The 14712-nt window shown below is 34.7% G+C and overlaps 1 protein-coding gene across 2 annotated transcripts in view; it reads right to left on the reverse strand.

The window, feature by feature from the left end:
• Positions 1-244: 244 nt before the first annotated feature.
• Positions 245-14712, reverse strand: part of LOC126889415 (39S ribosomal protein L1, mitochondrial) — a 33461-nt gene continuing 18993 nt past the window's right edge. For both annotated transcript variants that reach the window (XM_050657705.1, XM_050657704.1), the window contains exons 4-6: positions 13732-14133; positions 2919-3016; positions 245-488 (exon numbers count right to left, since the gene is read on the reverse strand). In XM_050657705.1, coding sequence (XP_050513662.1) covers positions 356-488; positions 2919-3016; positions 13732-14133 — 633 coding nt within the window. In that variant the 3' untranslated portion in view covers positions 245-355. The remainder of the gene's footprint in view (positions 489-2918; positions 3017-13731; positions 14134-14712) is intronic.

Below are 14712 nucleotides of genomic sequence, written 5' to 3' on the forward strand. Positions count from 1 at the left end.
AATCCGAATGCCACCTCTCACATCCACCTCAAAACAGATCCGCCTTGGTCTAGTAGTTATTACACTTGATTCGCTATTTTATAATAGTATACTGGTACACCGTTTGGTTATAGTTGTAGAATTGGCCGGTTTTGAAAAGTATTATCAACTGAAATACGAGAAATTTTACTATTATTTTAAAAATGCAATTTATATAGGATTTAATGATAATTTGATGCTAATTTTAATAATTTACTTGGAATAATAAAATTCAATGATATATTTTATAAATTGATTAGTTAACATAACAAATAGATCATATATATTATAACGATCGAAACAATTTACCGACTATAATATTAAACAAACACACCGTTTACAACGTCATTCGTTCTTCTATTTCTTCCTCGACATTTACTGCAGACTGTTTCGAAGGCTCTACGTTTTCTAAAAATACCTCGTGATTGACTTTAAGTTTTTCTGAAGAGTACGGCGTCCATACAAGACACCTAAAAAGTTAAACACTCAAATAAACACAGTGCCACATTAATATGAAATAAAGATATCTTATAAGGACCCAAAGACGGTTAGTATTAAGGGTGTAGGCGCCAATGTGTTTTAAATGCATTAATTTTTTTCGAATCCTGAGAAAACTAATAAGTATTTTTTTTTTAATTTAAACGCAGAATAAAATATTGCATTATTACCGAGGGCCGAAAGTCCCTGAAAACTTCTATAATGTTTATTTTAATAAGTTACACGGGTGAAAAAAAAAAGAGAAAATTTAGTGAAAATTTAGTCTAATTGCAAATATTTTATTCAAAAGAAACTTTTTGGTTATTTTAAGAGATTTTCGGCCCTCGGTAATAATGTAATCTTTCATCCTGCGTTTAAGTTTTTCAAATCAGTTTTTTCAGTATTCGAAAAAAAAACGAACGCATTTAAAACACATTGGCGCGAAATTTTGCGCCTAAGCTCTTAATTAAAATCGATATATTACACAATAGTTTATATTGGGCAATTATATAGTACACTTGAAATTCTCTCTGACCGAACTGAAATATAAGATGTCTTTTGATTTAGTTTTGCAGCAAAATTATTATTTTCTACAGTAGACTCCCTCTATAACGAGAACTAAAATGGCGGACTAATTACCTCGATACAAGCTGATCTCGTTATATCAGACAATAATAATATTCATGTCCTACAATACATGTCCTACAATATTCAATATCGCTCGATAGATAAACAAGAAGTTTATTGCAGGCGGCGAGTTCATTACAGCACTTGCCTCGATAATAACGCATATGTTGGGAATTTTTATATACAGGCAGTTGGGGGTGTTTATTTATAGCCATTACAGCCCTAAAAACAGGTAAAAAACATTTTCTTCGGTTTCGTTTTTCCTCGTTATAACCAAATATGCCTCGTTATAGAGGGTTACAGGTCAATAGGAATTTTATGGGACACCTAATGTACCTCGTTATAAGCGAAACCTCGTAATATCCGTGTTCGTTATAGGGAGAGTCCACTGTGTTAGTTTTTCTTCTAACTGAGTATGCGGGACCAACTTTTCGGTGGAATTTTGTAACGCTGAACGGACAAAAAGTAAGATTCAATTTCCGGGCTTTCTTTGATTTCAGAATTCGTTTGTTTTGTTTGCAATTAATAAAAACCACGAATGCGTTACCAGATACTTGGTCTCAATAAAAGTTTTATTTTTAATATTATTTTTAATTTTATTAAAATAAGACTTTGAATTGTTTTATGCAGATATCGCCACGACATCCATATCATGTTATTTTGTTGTAATTCGATACTGGGAGTCGGATTTGTTTCAGTTGGTCCAGAGATAGTCATATAATATGTTACGGACAATGATGTTAGCTATTGGGTAATGTTGTAAAAATAACCTAAAATTAGAGTTTTTATCAACAACCGGTCAATAACAACATGATAAATAAATAAAATTAAGTATGGGTGTCCTATTATTTTTTTATATAAGATAGCTTTTGAAGGATAATCATTTTTATTTTAACAAGATAGTGAACCATTTGTAGCACTTTTTACATAAATTTTCTATGCTTTTTCGCATGAGGATCTATCAGTGCGTCACAGTTTTCGATTTCTTTCTAATGCATTAAATTGTATGTGACAGAAAAAAACGCACGTTGGTGATTACATTTCGTCGGTGACATTTATAACATTTATTCTAGTTGTCAATAGATGGCGCTATAATCGAAAAAAAAATTATTTACTAATTATATAATATATCTACGAATATAATCTGTACAATTTATAAGACTACACAAATCAAAGAAAATACCATTTTATAAATGCAATAAACTCAATTGATTTGTTTTTATGCCAAATTGCAAATAAAATGTGACAACTGTCAGATTTAACTAAAATGTCATGTTAGAATAAATGTCATAAATGTGTATTATCACGAACTTACCTTCTTTTCTATCACTTGTGAAGCACTGAAAAATGCTCATGAAAAGAAGCATACGAGTAATTTCAGCACGAGCACAGAAATTAAGCAAATATTAAACAACCTATCTTTTAGTCTAAATTCCAACATTGACCGATTTACAACGGGAATTGTTGAATTGACCAGACAATGATAGAAATGTTATCAAAAATTTAAAATTAGCATCAATGTTCGGTTTCTATGGACAATAGCGTTAATATCCGGCCATTGTCGACAATGACTAAATTCAACAGGTCATTGTCGATATTGACCGGTTATTAACGTTATTGGCCGGATTTACGTTATTGCCCGTAACATATACACTCTTTGAAGAAAGTTAAGCAGCTTGAATCCGGTAAAGGTGTTTATGGCGCTGCGCTCCCTGAATATAAGATGTCTCTTGATTTCGTTTTGCGGCGAAATTATTATAATGTAATTAAATTTATTAAATATATAAGAATATTACCTGGTGATAAAAGAACCTTGCCGTTTTGGTTTCATTGTGTAAACATCTCTTATTAGTGCTGCAAAATTTTCTTCCAGTTGTTTAGGATCCATAGTTAACTGAAATATATTAAAATTAGAACCTACATTGCCAAGCACAAAATTTAAAGATTATTGTTTATAAAATAAGTTATCAATCAAGTAGCACAGAAAACGACAATAAATATCTTTCCCATACCACCAGATTGAAAACAGATGGAACATTCCCTGGTTACTACCTCCCGTGATTTTCAAAAATTATAAATCATACGGGTGTCGAGACGAAATTAGGATGAGGGAATTTTGAAAAATTCACGTCCCATCTGCTCAGCGTGGTAAAAGTTCCAACGAGAAAGATTCCTTAGTACTCCACAAAAGAGTAAATAAACTAAAAATGTACAAACATTTTCAATTTCTTTGCAATCCGAAAACGCAGCAGCATTATACTCTAGTTAAATCGGAGAGTGCAGGAAGAGTATATACCGGTTTCGGGAATTTTTCCCCTCGTCAGTAGTCCCATATCCTCTTCTCTCCAATTTAACCAGGTACTTCGCTTTGGGCCCTTGCGAATTACAAAGAAAGAAATGCCGCGGATATCCTAGAGACATCTGCCGAGAAACAAAATAAGTTATCAATCAAGTAGCACAGAAAACGACAATAAATATCGTTCCCATATCACCAGATTGACAACACGTGGAACTTTCTCTGGTTACTACTTCCGGTGATTTTCAAAAATTATAAATCATACGGGTCTCGAGACGAGATTAAGATGAGGTAATTTTGAAAAATTCACGTCCCATCTGCTCAGCGTGGTAAAAGTTCCAACGAGAAAGATTCCTAAGTACTCCACAAAAGAGTAAATGAATTAAAAATGTATAAACATTTTCAATTTCTTTGCAATCCGAAAACGCAGCAGCCTTATAGGGAAAGAATAGCAGACGAGGGAAAAAAATCACCGAAACCGGTATAGACTCTTCCTGCACTCTCCGATTTAACTAGAGTATAATGCTGCTGCGTTTTCGGATTGCAAAGAAATTGAAAATGTTTATACATTTTTATTGTGTATTGTTCAAAGTAATGCAAATGAATAATTTTAATAAATAATACCGGCAGCCCGAATTTTAGTGGTTCAGAGAGAATCAAATAAGCACTCTCTGATGAGACTCCAAGAAGGGTTGAAACTAGTTCAAGCGCTTTTGGCGCTCTCTGAACTAACTAAAATAAGACGGCTCTTGTTTCGATTCACAGCGAAATGATTATTTAATATTTTTATTAGTTCTACTCCTAATTGGAGTATTGGGAACTAATCTTTGTTGGAATTTTACCGTACTGGACAGGCGGGAAGTGAGATGCAATTTGATAGATCTCCCTCGGCCTCCTTAGCTCCGGCAATTCGTTGGCTTGCAAATTTTAGAAGCCACAAATGGTATAACCAGAAAATTAGTTGTAATAAAGTAATATTTTTGATATTGTTAATATTAAAAGAAACACTTTCATTCGTGAATAATTTTAGTTTGATGTGCTTTTTGTTGAAATAAGAAATTTTAAGGACTTAGTAGCGAGTATTTCCTTCTCTGGCAAAAAGTTAGCAAACGACGAGTTATACTCTCTAGTATTTTTCTGGTCCGGCATATGTCTCCGTAATCATCTCATCCCAAATATGTTCAACGGGATTTAAATCTGGACTGCAAGCAGGCCAAATCTTGTCAACATACAACTATTCGAACAGTGTGTGGGTGTATTTTATAATATATAAATATTGCAGCGTCTTCCAAAATAAGCATTAACGGTAAAACATGGTATTCTAGAACCTCTGTCAAATACCTAGACATAGTCAACGTCCCATCCTCGATAGAAATGAAATAAGTGCGGCTCTCAAAAAAAAACGCAGCCATTGTCAACAAAATTCGCTCGGCAATACACATTTAAACATTTCTCTTGCTTGGTTCTTTTTTTATCATTGAAGCCGTCTCTTACAAATCGGTGTCTTATTTTATATCTTCCATTCCCTCATGATGCCCATTCCAGGATCTTGGAACCCTGTGCCAGCTGTGTGTCCAGATATACCTGGATAGACAAATACCACAAGAACAGGCAGGCTTCGTAAGGGGTAAGGCACAAGGGAGCAAATTCTTAATATGCGACAACTCATTGAGAAAGCACGAGAATTCAAAATTCCGATGATCATCTGCTTTCTTACATGAGATGGGGGTTCCTGATCATCTGTCAGCTCTGGTGAAAAGCCTATATGAGAACAGTGAAACCAGAATAAGAATTGAAAACCATAAGTCCGATCCTTTTAAAATAGGTAGAGGAGTCCGACAAGGATGTATTCCTAATCTCCAAGTCTTTTTAATTTCTATGGGGAATATATAATGAGAAAAGCACTCGACAAATGGAATGGCGGTATTTCTATCGCAGGAAAGAAGATCTCAAATCTCAGATATGCAGATGATACAACATTAATAATTGCATCCGAAGAAGAAATGTCCAGCCAGCTGCAGCTAGTGGAAGCCAAAAGCAATAGATGTGGTCTCAAGATCAATAAACAAAAAACAAAAATTATGATATTAGATTATTCAAATTCACTTCAGACAACAGGAGCCTTAGGCCAGTTTGAAGTGGTTAACGAGTTCAATTATCTAGGATCCTACATCAGTAATACAGGATCTTGTGAAACAGAAATACGTAGGAGAATAGGCATGGCCAAAAACGCTATGAGTCGATTATCGAAAATCTGGAAAGATCGCTCCTTGTCGAAGAACAACAAAATAAGATTAGTACGTGCCTTAATTTTTCCCATATTTAATTACGGATCCGAAACATGGACGATGACATCGGACGGCAGAAAAAGGATTGACGCCTTTGAAATGTGGTGCTGGAGAAAAATGCTTCGAGTCTCATGGACGGAACACAGAACAAATCACTCAATCCTCCAAGAGCTTAATATTCAGACTCGACTTTCCTCTATTTGCCTCTCCACCGTCTTAAAATTTTTCGGCCATATTGCAAGAAGAAGTGATGATAATCTTGAGAGACTTATAATTTCGGGAAACGTTGAAGGGCGCAGAAGTAGAGCTCGCTCACCTACTCGATGGACGGATCAAGTACAGAAAGCCAGTGGAAAAACATTCTCTGAATCCATGAGGGAAGCTCAGGACAGAAGCCGATGGAAAGAGATAGTTGCTCGTATTATAGGGAATCACGACACTCAGCAATGAGGAAACGACTGAGGAGGAGGAGGAGCCAGCTTGTACAGGTTTAGTGTATAGGTACCATATTTCTTTGGAGTCACTTGGTAGTCTCCAAAAAGTTTTTGCACCTGGAATCTAACGCCTCGTAGACGTGAAAAGTACAGTTGACTCAGATTCTATGTTACCGAGTCTGCAGTTTACTTCTTCATGAAACTGCTCCCTTGTATTTGACTCACGGATGTCCAGTAAGGAAGCTGACTGAAACTGCTGACTCAGCTAATTCCTGCTTGTTTTCCGCAGTACTTTAGCCCTATTAGTGCATATCTGTTCAATACACTGCAGCGCATTTTCCATTCTACATATCATTAAAATTTCCTAAGGTTTAATATCATACTCCCTCTAAGATTCAACATCAAAGAATAGGCGATAGGCACGGAGAAATGGACCATTTGGATACTATATAGCATATCATCGAGGAACATTTCTTTTCAGAAATCTTCAGAAAGTTCATCTGAATATAAACAAGAGTCAAATATCACGATTAGATGTATATTTTTTTCGATGTGACAAGTGCGTCTACAAGAGTTTATCCACACTACATATTTTTTACTTAAAACCATTTTGTCTTTATAACTAACACTTTATGCAATGATACATTGGTTTCCCGGCTTGCTTATAATAACCGAAATATACTAGAACGGCTGAACGAAAAGCGTACCATATACAGGGTGTCCAGAAACTCTACCGACAATCGAAGACAGGAAATTCCTCAGGTAATTTTAAGAGAATTTAACCAAATTCACCCAGTCCGAAAATGCTTCCCAAGGAGCTAGAGCTCTTTGAAAATGGCGTCTTGTAACTAGTTTTTCTTAAATACCTCCAGAACGCTTCTAGTTAGAAAAACAAAAATCTTGAATGGGTTGCATGTGAGAGTTCATTTTAAATGAAGTAAAAATCAGACTTACTCTCAATCTTTATTATAACTTCCGACGACCGGTTTCGCTCTTTAAAATTTGTAGAGCATCTTCAGGTCAAAGGTAACAAGTTACAAAATGCTACAAATAAACAAAAACCAGAGTTAGGACATTGTCTGGTTGTAAAAGATGCTAAAGATCCATAAGATCAAGCCAATGTTGAATAACATACATAAAAGTAGCGAAATAGCATACCAATGCACATGCATGCAATCATGGGGGGTGGTAAAACTTCCCCCAAGCGCACAAACATGTGCAGAAGTATGCTATATATAATCATGCAATTATAACGTGTCGTACTTACATTCGGATACAAGGTGCTACCAACTCAGTATTCATTATCATCATGTTTCTGTTAAAGTTATGTTAACGGGATATGGTGGAATAGACGGAGGACGCAGCAAAGGTAGACAAATTAATTTATTTTTTTTTAAATTTATTTAAATTTATTTAAATAAATTTGTTTACCTTTGCTGCATCCTCCGTCTATTCCACCATATCCCGTTAACATAACTTTAACAGAAACATCATGATAATGAATACTGAGTTGGTAGCACCTTGTATCCGAATGTAAGTACGACACGTTATAATTGCATGATTATATATAGCATACTTCTGCACATGTTTGTGCGCTTGGGGGAAGTTTTTCCACCCCCCCATGATTGCATGCATGTGCATTGGTATGCTATTTCGCTACTTTTATGTATGTTATTCAACATTGGATTGATCTTATGGATCTTTAGCATCTTTTACAACCAGACAATGTCCTAACTCTGGTTTTTGTTTATTTGTAGCATTTTGTAACTTGTTACCTTTGACCTGAAGATGCTCTACAAATTTTAAAGAGCGAAACCGGTCGTCGGAAGTTATAATAAAGATTGAGAGTAAGTCTGACTTTTACTTCATTTAAAAACAAAAATGTGTACGCATATTTATCTTCTAGATATAAATCAATTCCATCCATTGCGAATTTATAGTACCGGTCATAGGCGTCCGTTTCGGGTAGGGTAACGGATATTTTATCGCATAACTTTTTTATCTTTACATTTTAAGCATCTTTTACTTTGGATTATTAAATTGTGAGGTATGCTAGTACTAAAAGGTACTCTTGCTTTAAGTCGGTAGGACACACCGTTGTCTAGAAAAATCGATTTGAAAATTTTTAGGCTCTAGAATTTGAAAAAAAAATGTAAAAAATTTCGAAAAAAAAACGGCGTATTTTACCAAATTGAAGCAAGACGAACTTATACTACTAGAATACCTCATAATTTAATAATCTAGTGTCAAAAATGCTTAAAAATTAAAGACAAAAAGTTATGCGATAAAATAACCGTTGACTTACCCAAAACCGACGCATATGACCGATGCTAGAAATTCGCAATTAATGAAATCGATTCATCTCTGGAATATAATTGAACGTACAAGTTTTCCTTTTTCTAAATAGTTTTATTTGAAAATTTTTTTTTGAAATTTAAAAAACGAAAAATTTTCAAATCAATTTTTCTAGAAAACGGTGTATCCTATCGACTTAAAACAAGAGTACCTTTTAGTACAAGAATACCTTACAATTTGATAATCCAGAGTCAAAAATGCTTAAAAGTTAAAGACAAAAAAGTTATGCGATAAAGTAACCGTTGCCCTACCCAAAACGGACGCCTATGACCGGTACTAGAAATTTGCAATGGATGGAATCGATTTATCTCTGGAAGATAAATGTGCATACCAATTTTTGTTTTTCTAAATAGAAGCGTTCCGGAGGTATTTAAGAAAAACTAATTACCAGACGCCATCTTCAAATAGCTCTAGCTCTTTTAGGAAGCATTTTCGGACTAAGTGAATTGGGTTAAATTGTCTTAAAATTATCTGAGGAATCTCTTGTATTCGTTTGTCGGTAGAGTTTCTGGACACCCTGTATATGGTATTAAAATGAACTTAAACAAAATTCATGGACATTACAAAATATCCAAAAGAAAACGAGACACTCCATATTAGTAATATGCAGATAAACAGGGTAGATAAACAAAACACCAATATCTAGGAACATTGGTTAGTCAAAACGCAGAACAAACACAAGAGATTAAAAGCCGTATAGAAATAGCAAGGGCAAAATTTGTGAAAATGGAACATCTATTATGTAGTAAAGATCTAAGAATGGATCTAAGGGTAAGGTTGTTGCGCTGCTAAGTTCTTACAACTTGGCCCTACGGATCTGAGTCCTGGACATTGAAGCAATTAGAGATTAACAAATTGGAAGTTTTTGAGCGTTGGTGTTATCGAATAATGCTACGAATATCATGAGTAGACAAAATTAGCAATATTGAAGTCCTTGATAGGGTTAATAATAGTGTTGCCCAAATGCAAGACCAAGACGAGACTTAGACAGTCTTGGTCTTGGTCTTGCGCCAGTACACCTGGTCTTGGTCTTGGTCTTGGTATTGCGCTCCCAGTCTTGGTCTTGGTCTTGCAGCAAGAGTCTTGCAAGTCTCGCAGTTGCCTATTAGCCTATTACATATCTTTGAACAATTTGAACAACGTGACAGAGGTGTACATTTTAAGCTAGAATTTCATAGCCATAGTAAAGATCAGCCAAATTAATAAATATCTAGACCAGCGGTTCTCAATTTGGGGTGCATGTACCACTGGTGGTACATATCATTATTTGCAGTGGTACACAAAACGCAAACACAGCTAAAAGCAGCACCACAATTATTATTATACTTAATTAGATTACCTAGCTAAATACCTAATTCAGTTAGTTGGTAACAAAAATAATAAAAAGTATTTTGTGGTTCATGACTCAAAAATATTGAGAATAACTGATCTAGACAACTGATACCGGGTGGAGTTTGAACTCATGATCTAAGTAATCCGTGCCTATGTTCTAACTAACTAAAGTTTATTAGAAACTTATATATTTTATTATATTAATACAGGGTAGAAAAGCCATATCCATGAGGAACGGCATTCTGTGGGACCAGACAATATCTAAAGCGAACAAACAGCTCATATACAATAGCATACTTAAAAGTATAATCACATATGGCAGTGAAGCTTGGCCACTGAAACAAAGAACGGAGAAAATGCTACTAGTAACAGAAATGGACTTCTGGAGAAGAGCAACAGGCAAATCAAGAAGAGATCGGATACCAAATGAGAGAATACGAGAAATGATGGGAGTCATACATACAATAATTGATGACATAAAAACAAAACAACTAGTATGAAGTATGACAGATGACAGGATCCCTAAGCAGATTTTGGCATGGACACCACAAGGGAGAAGAAAAAGAGGAAGAAATCCCTCCAGGTCTATGGTTAAACAGAGAAGAATGGCGGTTAGGAGTCGGAAGGCGTCGAAGAACGCTGTAAACCGATAGTAATACATAGTAGTAGTAGTGTATTTTATTATCCAATATAAGCGAATGTAATGTCCAATATAAGCGAAAATATGAGGTTATCGTTGTAATTTCAGTATTTTATAAATGCTAGAATATTCCACAGAGTGATGCTAGCTCTGTGAAAAAACACACTTTTATTGGTACACCCGGGCTACAGTGACAATAATAATTGACCTGTCAAGCAACAATATTACAGCGATATTTATAAAAATAAGACAACATATTAAAAAAATCACTTAAATCGAACAACAGGCTTAGGAAATTCAAGACATTAACAATGACCTGTTTTTAAGGTGGTGAGTAAATTTTTTGGAGAAGTGTATATCGTTAATTTCGGTATTTTATTTACACTGTCCTTTGTCTCGTAATCAGGGTCTAGGACATTTCGCCGTCGCCGTTTCGCCGTCGAGCCATTTCGCAGTCGCCATTTCGTTGTTAGCATTCGTACTTATAATTTCCGGATGATCATTACTTGTATATAAGTTTTGAATGGTTTCCGAACGATTATATACTATCACTTTTGCATAATGAAGTTTTTTATTTTTGATACAGTAAAAACAATTGAAATTGAAATCCCTTTTCTCAATATTAAGATTAGTCCGAAACTTCAATGCCGATGGAGATATTTTAGAATATCTTAGAGGACTTGCCCATAATTATGAAATGTAACTTTTTAAATATTTTTAATACTGTAAATATTTTATTTTTCAGACGAAAACAATATATAGTTGAATACGAAAATATAACTTGGTTTTACGCGGTTTTACTAGCAACATCAGCATTTTATTTACACTGACATTTAGTATAAAAAAAAGTTAGTAGGTTATCACGTTATTGTAAACTTAACCAATGCCGGGATGACGACGACGAAACGGCCGACGGCGAACTGGCTTGACGGCGAAACGGCCGACGGCGAAATGGCTCGACGGCGAAACGGCGACGGCGAAACGGCGACGGCGAAATGGCGACGGCGAAACGGCGACGGCGAAACGTCCCAGTCCGTCGTAATCATACTTTTAAATAATAGTCGCGCTGTTTCGGCAAATTTTCTGTAACCCAGTGATCTCATAGCATAGGTCATAGCACATTCAGCAAAAACAATACATAATAGTCTTACTATTCTATAATATACCGATAAGATTAAATTTATTAGGTATATTTTTTATCAGCAAGGTGATATATTTTTAAAAAGTTTGGATACGATATTTGATATTACTATCGGCGTCGCAAAGCAAGAATGTTATGTTATGATTAGAAGGCAAGGCGACTATTCTCATAATAGGTCTGGATCCCGCGTATCAAAAAAAAAGTTGATTAATAGCAAGCTGAAAATTTGTTAAGAGCTTAAGGGTGTCTAGTCGGACAAACTTTGATATATGGGAACACTGGAACAGGGGAAGTTTTAATTGTGGAACAGGTTAAAAATTTGGAACGGTCAGACCACGAAAACGTCCCATGTATTTTGTCCGACAGAACTTCCAATTGATTTGTTACCCTTTCATTAAACTCTCATGCAAAAATGAGACTGCTATTTATCACCTGTCATAATTCCTGTCATTTGACACGTTCTACGTGTTCCACTCATTATCATGCCCGCTTGGTGATAAATAGCAGCCTGATTTTTGCATGAGAGTTTAATGAAAGGGTAACAAATCAATTGGAAGTTCTGTCGGACAAAATACATGTGACGTTTTCGTGGTCTGACCGTTCCAAATTTTTAAACTGTTCCACAATTAAAGCTTCCTCTGTTCCAGTGTTCCCATATATCAAAGTTTGTCTGACTAGACACCCTTAAGCTATTAACAAATTTTCAGCTTGCTATTAATCAACTTTTTTTTCATACGCGGGATCCAGACCTATAACCCGGACAACTAATTTCAGGGAAGTCGTCTGATGGGAAGGAAAGTACAAAATATTTTATTTTTACATTGTAATAATGACCTGAGTACGTGTCAAATGTGTCAAGTGTTCTTTAATTGGATATTTTGAATCGCTATGTATGTTTATGGTATTGTTCGTAGTGAACATAAGTCCAATTTTAAAAATTTTTGTTAAAAATTTTTTTTGTTTCTCATAAAGTATGTAAGAATATAGCCGAACTAATATACATACTGCCTAAAACGACCCTCAGTTCTAATTGCAAGACGCAAGAGTCTCGCAGGCTAAGTCTTGTTCTTGCTCAAGTCTTGCACGGTAAGTCTTGGTCTTGGTCTTGCTAAAATTAGGCGGTCTTGGTCTTGGTCTTGCGAAAACGCAAGAACAAGACCAAGACTGCAAGACCAAGACCGATTTTGGGCAACACTAGTTAATAAGAAGGAAGAAATTATTATACAGACAATTAAGAGACGTAATCTTGAACATTTTGGTCATATAATAAGAGGTCCTCATCATAATCTGCTGGTTTGATTATAGAGGGCAAAATAAAAGGTAAAAGGGATGTAGGAAGAAGACGGACCTCCTGGTTACGAAACCTAAGGGAATGGTTTAGTCTGAGCTCTAGCTAACTATTTAGAGCTGCTGTAAGTAAAATAAGAATCCCCATGTTGATATCCAACCCTCGATAGAAGATGGAACCTTAAGAAGAAGAAGAAGAATAACCGATAAGGTGGATGCGATAAATAAAACAAAAAAAAGAATGTGTGTGTGTACTTTGTACACACGTAAGAAGTTATACTTCTATTATACTTATAATTTCAAAGAAATAAATATACTTAACAGGTTATTTGTATTTTATTTAAATATTAAACTAACTTTCTTACCTACCACTTTAAAAAAAAATTATTAAAACGATACCAAAAATAAAAAAAATATATGAATCGTCAGGGATTTGAACCCGGGACCTCTCGATCTCCGGTCACACGCTCTCGCACTGAGCTATATTCCCTTCGCTTTGACAGGTTACAAGATTTCCCATAAATACTAACAAATTTAATAGACCAAGTGAAGTATACAAAAATACTTTAAATATACTTACTATTATTATAAAATATCTTATTCCCGAGGAAGACAAATCCAAAGACACAAAAATTATAATAAATAATACATTTACTAAAAACACTAACATATCCATTTAATGACTTATTTGCGCTGACAGCGCTGATACATACATAACTTGAAAGATTAGCAACGAACTACATACTGTCTGTGTGCGCATGCGCCCGGTATTATAAAATTTCACTCTCGATCGTAAAGAAGTACAACTTCAAAAAAAAAAGAAATAGATAACTTACTGATCCAATAACTGTCTGAACTGAACCATAATCCTTCTCGTACTCATCTTTACTAGCTGTGTAATTAATACCATATAGAAACTTCTCCACTGCAGTTCCTAGATTAACATCCAAACTACCACTTTTTGGATTAGGAAACTTCTTCTTTAACAAACCTCTCAGAACCACCATTTCCGGTAGAATCTCAGGATGAGCAACTATATATTTGAAGTCATTAAGATTGAGTTCCCCAACTTGAATTTTCTTGATCATGTCAACCCCGCCGACCAGCTGGGCACCAGCATCAATGGCAAGTTTTTGTATTTCTTGGGTTTTGGCGAACGCAGCCACAGACGGAATTTCTCCTTGGTCGAACCGGTGGGGAATTCCAACAGTTCTTGTAAAATTATCTAGCAATCGAGTCTGAAAGACAGAAAATGTATGTGTTTATATAATTATATGAGTATAATCATAGCCACCTTTACTTTACAAGCCATGAAGAGAAAAAGGCAACGTGGCAATTGATGACGTCGGTAGTCTGACTTTCGGACTATCGCTTTCGAAACCACGATTTTAAATTACAAATTCAAGTAAAGTTTATTGTATTTTTTGAGTCGAACAGAAAAAAATTATTAACTAAAAGCTTTTTCAAAATCAAATTAAAAGTAATTCGTTGTAAGTAACGTTTATTATACAAAAAAAGAAACAATGACAAGAAAATGTGTAAAATACTTTATTTTAAATAAATAATATCTTATTTTAAATTATATGCAAAATATCGTTAGAAATAACTATAAAAACAATTACTGACAATGTTTGATGTGCATTGTTGGGGTTTAGAGTAGATAACTTTCTTTTTTGTTTATCACCCTTATCGTTATATTTCTTTTTATACTTTTTTGAAGTTTCATTACTTTGATGGCTGCTATTTTTGTATAATTATATTATGTATATGTATAATTATTTAAAACAATATTACACATAATTTTTATAACAGCAAAA

Source organism: Diabrotica virgifera, chromosome 8 (assembly GCF_917563875.1).
Source record: "Diabrotica virgifera virgifera chromosome 8, PGI_DIABVI_V3a".
NCBI classification, from domain to species: domain Eukaryota; kingdom Metazoa; phylum Arthropoda; class Insecta; order Coleoptera; family Chrysomelidae; genus Diabrotica; species Diabrotica virgifera.